At 34.1% G+C, this 9,999-nt stretch overlaps 1 protein-coding gene across 1 annotated transcript in view; it reads right to left on the bottom strand.

Annotated features, from left to right (window-relative positions):
• The window catches only part of LOC143054850 (uncharacterized), a 31,514-nt gene extending 22,814 nt beyond the window's left edge, over positions 1-8,700 (bottom strand). Inside the window, exons 1-5 of the mRNA XM_076227905.1 lie at positions 8,599-8,700; positions 5,846-6,055; positions 3,752-4,208; positions 1,438-2,620; positions 596-963 (exon numbers count right to left, since the gene is read on the bottom strand). Coding sequence (XP_076084020.1) covers positions 596-963; positions 1,438-2,620; positions 3,752-4,208; positions 5,846-6,024 — 2,187 coding nt within the window. The 5' untranslated portion in view covers positions 6,025-6,055; positions 8,599-8,700. The remainder of the gene's footprint in view (positions 1-595; positions 964-1,437; positions 2,621-3,751; positions 4,209-5,845; positions 6,056-8,598) is intronic.
• Positions 8,701-9,999: the final 1,299 nt, after the last annotated feature.

Below are 9,999 nucleotides of genomic sequence, written 5' to 3' on the forward strand. Positions count from 1 at the left end.
ATCTTTTATTTTGTATTTAAATGTTTTAAAATCAATCAAATTTAAATATCTATCCTTAAAAATATAAGAAAAATGAAATTCTTAATTAACACACATTTGATAACTGTAATGGGGTCCTATAGCTTTAACACATTCTTTACTGGATACTGTTTAAAATGATTTTTGTAAAGATTTTGTTAATGACGTGATGTAATAAATTTCTAGATACAAGATGCATGGTACGTATTTCATAATTCCCTGTTAACCAGGATGCTATTTGAAATTTGTGTGGACTTCAATGGCATTATGAATGTGCTTGTGTGTGTTTTTTACTGATTTTTGTATAGCCTTACTACATGACACATTGTTGTCAATACAATAGAATAGTATGTGGCTGTCATACAAGTGAAAGGTTGAGCTAGCTATAAAACCAGATTTAATACACCATTTTCTACATAAGGAAATGCCTGTACCAAATCAGGAATATGACAGTTGTTCTGCATTCGTTTGATGTGTCTGAGTATTTGATTTTGCCAATTGATAAGGGACTTTCCGTTTTGAATTGAATTGACCTTTGGGTTTGGTTATTTTGTATTTTACTTCTTGTTTAACCTACCTTTGAATTCTGAATACATCTTATACCATATCCAACTGAATTAATATCACAATGAGATATCACAGCATGACCTTGTAACGCTACCACCACACCCCCTTTACCCTGCGTGATCCGACATCGATGAATCATACATCCTCGAATTTCGTCCAAAACTTTCTTCATGTCATTGTCTTCGATGATTTTGATGTGTTCTGATTGGTTCTGACTGCAGATTGACTGGACGTCTGCTCCCAGACTAATGGAGGAGATTGACCTTGGCATTTGATGGTCAGGATGTGATAACATGATAACTGATTCTTCCTCTGATGAGAAATCGTCAGATGAATAGGAGACCTCTTCAATATCACTACTGCTAGTGGAACTACCACCTAAAATAAATAATAACATAGATTATAACTACTGCTAGTGGAACTACCACCTAAAATAAATAATAACATAGATTATCAAAGATAATCTCTCTAATAAGATTGACTTTAAAATAAGGAGGCACATGTGTTTTTACATTTTTGCCTTAAGTATATTACTCAAGATAGTGTGGGACAATATTACCAAAATAAAAGTGAGCACCCCTGAGCCACCCCTACATTGATTGATTGATCAGTTGTTCAACCCTACTTTCAGCCCTACTGTGCTATTTCTTTTGATTGTTTTTATTGGTGGTCAGTTAAGGTTGGAGTTGAGTACACCTGCCATGTGGGAATGATGGATTCGAATTCACAATCTCAGTGTTTACAGGCTAGTGATACAGTAGTTTAACTACTTAGATCAGTCGTCAACCATGTTCCCCCTTATCCCCCCTCCCACATTTCACTCTTAACAGTAATTTATTTTTATTCACCTACCTAAATGATGATTTGAATTACCACTGTCCACTGACCCAGAATCAAACTCATCTGAATCTTCCCGGTACAGACTTTCACTACTTCCTGATCGATTACTATGGTTACTGATAGCATTAGAATGTTGTGATGAAGCCTCATCATCATCATCAGGTACATTTCTCGCATCATTTTCCATTACATAATTAGCACAGTTTCGTGAAGAATCTATTGTATCTCCATTAACATAATCGCTAGGTGATGGAGGATTATCATTGGATGCTGATGGACCAATCACATTGGAAGATGATGGTCCATTCTCATTGGTTAATGATGGACCATTCTCATTGGATAATGATGGTCCATTCTCATTAGATGTTGACAGATCATTCACATTTGAGGATGAAGGCTCAGGTAGCTTTAATGTAGAATTATCCATTGTAGAAACAGACAGCTCACATGAATTATCTCCCATTGTGGAAGTCTTTTGTAAAGAAAACATTTGTTCACTTGACTCAGATATTGTTGGTTTTAAATAATTATCTTGTCCATTTTGTTCATATTTTTCATGGTCATTACCCGATTTTGACAAATAAGTGGACAAATCAAACCTTGGCAACAGACTTGGTGTCATCATATTGACTGATGGAAGATCACAAAGTACTGCTGTAGGTATAGGAAGATAATCCAAAACATCAGAATTTATCACCGATTCAAAATGCACCGACCCGTTTGAACTATGACCCCAATTCCCATGATCTGTTGTTGTCACCATGCTTGAAAATTTCCCCGAACTACATATACTTTTCCTTCTATGATCAAAGTCACGATCTGTTGAAAATGTGTACGATTTTTCAAGTGTCTTTTGACCAGATGTCAAAGCAGTTGATGCAGAATATGCAGAGAATGGAGCAACGTCTTTTTTCTGTCGATTAAAATTCTTTATATTACAATTTTGTGAAATTTTTTCCAGGAGAGAATTGTAGGTCCAGTTCCTATCATCTTTGGGATACCCTTCAACAGTCACTGCAGCTGTGTCAGTTTGTGAAAATTCACAATTTTCAATAATACTTGCTGTCAAATGTTGAAAGATGACAGTCGCATGTCTAAATGTGCAGTACTTTATGTGACTAGACCCAGGACTTTGTACGTAGACCATTCCATCCTCCAATATACAGTTATCTACCTGTAGATATCCAAACCTCACCTGAAACGATATCATTGAGAATGGAAATGGGGAATGTGTAAAAGAGACAACAACCAGGCCAAAGCCCAAAACATCCGAAGGCCACTATACATTATTTTAGTATCAACATTTATGCAATTTTGTAATTTTTTGTAAGTTATCACAAAGTTTGTTTGTACCTTGACTTTCAAACCTTTTGCAATGAAAACAAGAATGTGTCCATAGTACACAAATGCCCCACTTGCACTATTATTTTATATGTTCAGTGGACCGTGAAATTGGGGTCAATACTTTAATTTGGCATTAAAATTAGAAAGATCATATCATAGGAAACATGTGTACTAAGTTTCAAGTTGATTGGACTTCAACTTCATCAAAAACTACCTTGACCAAAAACTTTAACCTTTAGCTGGACTAACGAACGAACGGACGGACGAATGGACGGACGAACAAACGGACGAATGGACGGACGAACAAACGGACGAACAGAGCCACAGACCAGAAAACATAATGCCCCTCTACTATCCTAGGTGGGGCATAAAAACAATACTGCAAATTTACTTTGAACAATAAGTTACATGGTAAATACAAAATTGAAATTTTCAAAGGTAGCAAAAATGCAACTATACCTATCACAGGCAATTTTCACTAAAATATTGTAAATTCAGAAATTATTGCAAGGTTTTAATTATGGCGAATAATACGACTGGGTGAGTATCACAATAATAAGAACTCGCATTCTGATATCTGATATATGTATCTGTATGCAGATTTTCCCGAAAATCAAAATCACTAATTTTGCAATTTTGTCAATAATAAATGCAAGCAGTAATTTCTGAAATTTACAGTAATAACTTTCCTTTTCTTTTCAATCAAATATTTTCTTTGAACAAAACAAAAATAAAAATAATAAATATATAAAGTTTAACTGTTGATGCAAAGATTTGTTTTATCTATTACGTAACTATTATGGACTCCTTGATGTTTGTGAATGCTTCTGAACATTATAAAATTATCGACTCCTTGATGTTTGTGAATGCTTCTGAACATTATAATAAATTATCTAACTAACCGACATCTTTGGTTTTCTATATGTTCAAAATAGAGAAAATTCAAAACTTTACTTCCTTATCTATGCATTTTTAAATTTACCTTTAATATAAAATTTGTAAACCATGGTGCCCTGAATACAAGGTTACTGACTCGACCTGTCAGTCCTATCTGCTCGATACAAACAACCAGAATTATACTCCCAAGCTCTCCCACTCCAATCAATTCAAACGGTATTTTGGATGACATCTCAAACTGTTCATCATATATCCCAGGGTACACCTCAATTCTATCGTAATCATTGGCTACCGCTAAAGCACTCTTTAACGTACTATGTTCCATGTCACGTCCTACTCTAATCACTTTTCGATCCTTTCTGCGTTTTAATACATACAAACAGTTAGTGCCTGGTTCAGGCTCCTTGGAGTATCGACTCCAGAATCTTATAGACATTATTTGGTCTCTGTAAGCTTGTCGCCATGACAGTGGCTCTGAATCTGTGTTTAGAGGCCAATATGGGTGTTTCCAATCTGAACATTGTAAATATAACTCATGCCACCTTTAAACAATAAAAATAAAATACTTAGTAAGAATTATTTCATTTAAATACATTGCAATTAAAGATAACATTTCTATTTGAATTTTTCTGTGTAATTGATTGATTTTAGAATACAAAGTATCACATTTATTATTTACATATGATGTGCATGTATCAATTATTTAAAGTTCTTTTAAACTGAGTTTTACTGTGTGTTTGTTTATTCCACATTGACTAGAGGTAAAGGAAATCTCCAAAAATATTTAACCTATCCACATTTTAGCACCTGTCCCAAGTCGTGACTCTTACGTTTGTTAGTCTTGTGTGTTTTTTGTAATTAAGAATTGAATGCTTCTTTTTGTAAATTTATTGGGGTGTAAAAGCGTTGACCGAAGTACATTTTGTATGAAGCGCGGAAGCGCTTCATTCTAAAAATGTACGCACGGTCAACGCTTTTCCAACCCTATAAAGTTACAAAAAGAAGCATTCAATACTTATAATTACATTGTTTAGCTATGATCATGAAAACACGAATTTTATATATTTTATTATTTAATTCACCTGTGCACTTTATTGTTGGAGCACGTGTTATCATGAGTGAAAAGTTGTATTGAGCAATGCAACTGCTTACGGAATAACACGTGATGTGAAGTTAGCCAATCAGAATAAAATATTATAATGAAACATACATCTAATGTAATTATTTAGTTTTATTTGTTTTTTCAGAGTTTAGATAATGATTGGTGACCATTTCACTGATCTAGTATCCATTATTGTAGGGGCGAGATGAAGTCTGCCTCTGTGTGAAGGATATTCTAGCTACTTTGAAGACCCATTGGTGGCCTTGGGCTGTTTCTGTTTTTGGTCTGGTTTTTGTCTCTTTGCCACATTCCCTATTTCAATTCACTATTTTGTTATAAAAAATATTTCTGAATAGAAAGTCCAGCAAAAGTTATTTCCCTTAGGACAATGTATGGAGTTATGTATTCTTACTTTATGTATAGCCTTTGTTTGTTCTGATATATTATGAAATATATATATATGACATTTGCAAAAGCCTAAGTTTGCCATATCATAATCTGACATGATATGGGATGCATTTGTAATAGACAAACTTCAGCAGCATAATCAAAGCGTTGAAAAAAAGGATAATGAAAATCTCTATATCATATATGCAGAGTCTTTAAAGGTCATCTATAGACCTCTCTAATTTTATTTTTTTAAGACCCTTACAGTGTTCAATATTTCTAAGGCCTCTTAACAGACAGCAATTTCACATTTCATGCATGTAATTTGTCAATTTAGGGTTCTGATCTGACTGGATTGGTCATCTATAGAACTTTTTTTTCAAAGGTTCAAGTTTTGCACTAGGTTGATCCACATGTTTGCAAAAGCTCAATGTCCTAAGTGCCAAAACAATTTGTTAGTTACCTTGTAATTGAACTTAACCATAAGTGTAAGAAATGCCTCTCATTTTTTTAAAAGGCAAGATTTATTTATGACTTAATTCTAATATGTTCAGTTAAACTTGAATTTCCATGAATTTAAATTATCTAAAAAAAACTCAATTCTTCAACAACAAAATAAGTGTTTCTACAAGCTTTTACCAAGCTCATCCATTTTATTTTACTATTCATTTCTTGTTTTATTGTATTTACCTAGTACTGTCCAGACTCATAACCAGATCATTCCATGTTTTACATACACAGGCTGATCCACAGAGGTCTTCTGCAGTGAGATAGGAAAGTATAATTCTCCATATCTCCCATGGCAACCCAGACTTGTCTCCTGGCAACACCTTACTCCCATTCTCAGCTTTGACACTAGGGGATGACATCCTTCTATGCCATCATACACACCATAATTAACTGAAAATGATGAGATATAGAAATACAAAATTTAAAGATGGCAAACTTCAACTAATTAGCAAAATGATTAGAAGCAAACAAAGGCAAAATTCTAGATTTTTTTCCAAAATGTTTGCACCTTAAAACATGTTCACTTGTGAGCTCTCAGACCTACATTGTGTATCTATAGTTTTCTATAATTTTGTCATAAAATATCACCTTACTTATAATTAAGATGTGGTTCATTTGTGTCAAAAATCTTGTTTCTGCATCTGCAACTCTTTTTGCGACATTTTTTTTTTTTTTTTCCTTATTTAGAAAAGATACAAATAGCAAAAAGTTTTGCCAATTCTGTTGGGGCAAAAAAGGAGGCTATTTTGTATGTGAAGCTAGACATTTGTTTTTTAACAACTACTAGGCAATAGTAAAATTTCATTGTCTGGCCCGGGCCCCTCTTTTGAGAAAAAAAAATGGTTGATTATATAGAGAATCACTGAAGCGTGACAGGAGCAGGCCCACTCCTAGGCAGCCAGCAGGCCTCCACTTATGAAAATTTCTAGATCCGCCACTGTTTATAAACCAAATTCAGTCCTAAATCATTACCACCATCAGTTCAAGCTATATGTGTCTCTTGTTTCTCGCATTTTTTTATAGATAAGTTTTTCTGTTTGAATTGTTTTACACTAGCTATATATAGTCAGTTTGGGGGTTTATAGCTTGCAGTTCAGTATGAGCCAAGGCTCAGCATGTTGAAGATTGTACTTGCGACTTGGATTAAGAGTTGTACCATTGGTGCTAATACCACATCTTATTATTTACATCTAGACCAAAGCTGTGCTCTCTAAGAACCATGCTATGTTCTCATAAATGTGAGTTAACATTTTAGCAGGAACTGGGCAAATATATACATAGATATAAGAAGATGTGGTATGAGTGCCGATGAGACAACTCTCCATTCAAGTCACAATTTATAAAAGTAAACCATTATAGGTCAAAGAACAGTACATGTTTGATTCCCAAATGCCAAAAACATTTGAATAACTGTACATTAATTCAACACTTTCAAGCTGTAGACCAAAATATAAAATCATCCCCTTCAATGAGAGCCATGAAAATTTGACGAAAACTTTTCATGTAAAAATATAAAAACAATTCAAATGAGAAAACTAATGGCCTATTTCATTACAAAACTGAAAAACATTTAACAAATCATTATCATTTTCTATGTTCAGTGGACCCTGAAAATGGGGGAAAATCTCTAATTTGGCATTAAAATAAGAAAGATCATTTTGCAAGGAACATGTGTACTAAGTTTCAAGTTGATAGGACTTCAACTTCATCATGAACTACCTCGACCAAAAACTTTAACCTGATGCAGGACAAACGGACGAACGGATGGATGAACGAACAGATGAAGGACGGACGAACAGACGAAGGGACAGATGCACAGACAAGAAAACATAATGACCATAAATGGGGCATAAAAACAAATATGACAGACATGAACCAACCACAACCACTGAACTACAGGCTCTTGACTTAAAGCTTGGGTCAGGCACATTAAGAATGTGGCTGGGTTAAACATGGGTGTTTTCTCAGACTCAGACTTGAGTTTTACTGAGTGTTTGTTTATTCTAAATTGGATAGGTTATAGGGGATGATTGAAATCTCACAAAACAGATTTTATATCAGTCACATTTTTGCACCTGTCCCAAGTCAGGCAGACAAATAGCAACTGTTTGCATAAACGCAGTTGCATACACATTGAAAATTTTACCCCAAAAAATATTGTAAATCTAGAAAGAATTAATCCAGTGTTACATAAAGCTAAGGAAATTACAATATATTCATTAAAATGACACCAAAAGCAGGCAGTGATCTTAGATTTTCAATCTTAATTTAACTGATTACAATGTGAATGTATATCTACAAAAATATGGAACATGTACATGTTATGTAACATTGCAGAGGTCAATATTTTAAAAAATGTTATTGATCAGAATGGTATTTTATCCTACCAATCTGATCAGTGATTGAATATGAAATTTATTAAGATTGATATGACTAGTCTAATTTGGGATAACTGAGGGTCGTAATTCAGGTACCTCCATGACGGTAAAAATTCTTGCCAAATGACGGTAACAATAATTATTTGAGACCTCTGACTAATCATGACAGATAGATATATTCATGATAAGATTATATTGACAAATCACGCTAAAATTTTAAACAGTTTGATGCTAACGGTAGCTGAAAAGGAATATTTGACGCCTGACAATAAAGGGTATTACTACCCTCATATTAACTCCAATTTACAAGTAACAAATCTACATTGTGACATTTCCCAATGCATATATATGCATTCAAAATGAAAATGTGATGGGATCTCCTGTAATTGGTGATCGCAATATTGGTATACGTTAGTTTCAATGTGTGTTAAACTGACAAATTTACCGACAACATTTTATCGGTTTACTCCAAGGCCTACCCCCCTTTTTATATTTGGTTGGTGGTTTGGTTTAGAAACAAACATAAAGTTCAGGGTTTACGTAATGGCATATTACAATGTTTTATGATCTTGTTGTACTGGTCCTATAAGTAAAATTAACTTCATCTGTAGCTTCGAAGTTCTGTAAACAAGGCGACAAAAATTTTGTTTACTTCTGTGTATAAAAACAAAAACCGATAACGGAGTAGCTTGTATTTTCCGTAATTTACGATAAATAAGTAAGTAAGCAAGTAAATTTTATTTTGAGTCGGGCCAGAGACATATATATGTCTCTGGTCGGGCATGATATGTACAATTTTATTTTAAGACAGTAAATATGGACTCTGAAGAGCTCTTAACCAACTTGATATTTGAAAAAAATAACAATTATAAGCACATTTGACTGAATGCACATGTAACTGACTGATAAAACACATGTCATTATTAATTCTGATGCAACAACGTTTGTAACGTTCATTTTGATTGGATAACGCCGTCACTTTCTTACATGGCATCAATTGACAATTGATGCTATGGGACGTACGCGCAAGCGCAGACGGCATATGACAGATTTTAAATACATGTTTTAACGTTGTTTTCTGTCAGTTTCATTAGAATGGAGAACGCGTCGCCAGTAAACTTAATTTGCGACCATCAAGCCGTCGGAGCTTAAAATACAATACAGTTATCTCCTAAATTTATTGACAAGACTCCAGTAGAAAACTTGCATCTTGGTTATTGCAAGTTTACCCTTGGCACTAACAACAGTGCCTCAAATTTTGGTACAATGAATTGAATGACTGCCTATTGAATGTTTTATAAAAACCCAAGCTATTATGTAGTTTAGCAAGGCTTTTCTATGGTCGCCTTCATATTCTATAGGGCGAAAACGTGAAAACGCGAAAACGCGTTTTCGACTGCGTGTTTTCGCCTTTTCGACTTCGCAATTTCGCGTTTTCGCTATTTCACGTTTTCGCCTTTTCGCGATTTCGCGTTTTCGTGTCACAGTTTCGCATTTTCGCGTTTTTGCGTTTTCGTGATTTCGCCTTTTCGAGTTTTTACGATATACATCTTATTGTTACATAACATTTTAAATATAATTGGAGACAAGACTTCAAAGTATAATTTTCGTTGAACGAATATAGTCCCTAGTGTTGACAGTGGGTTACTTGCTAATGTTTTTTATACCACTTCCAAATTTATTTTTCCATGTTTTATGCCTCAAATTGCAAGTAGGGGGTGAAATTACACTGTAAAAAATGGGTCCAGAATATTAAAGGAAAGTATAGTGATTTCCTTGGATTTGGTCCAGCTGAAAAAGGTTAAAAATTAGCACTTCGGAAGCTGTCTAAAGATTTCAAGACGCCCTAAACATAAAATTGTCCATATTTTAAGTTAGAGCCGATGAAGTTTTCTATAATTTTGATATAATTTGTCCTAAAAGTAGTACAACACACTGTAAAAATTTCATTGAGAA

The sequence above is a fragment of the Mytilus galloprovincialis genome, chromosome 12 (assembly GCF_965363235.1).
Source record: "Mytilus galloprovincialis chromosome 12, xbMytGall1.hap1.1, whole genome shotgun sequence".
Lineage (NCBI taxonomy): Eukaryota > Metazoa > Mollusca > Bivalvia > Mytilida > Mytilidae > Mytilus > Mytilus galloprovincialis.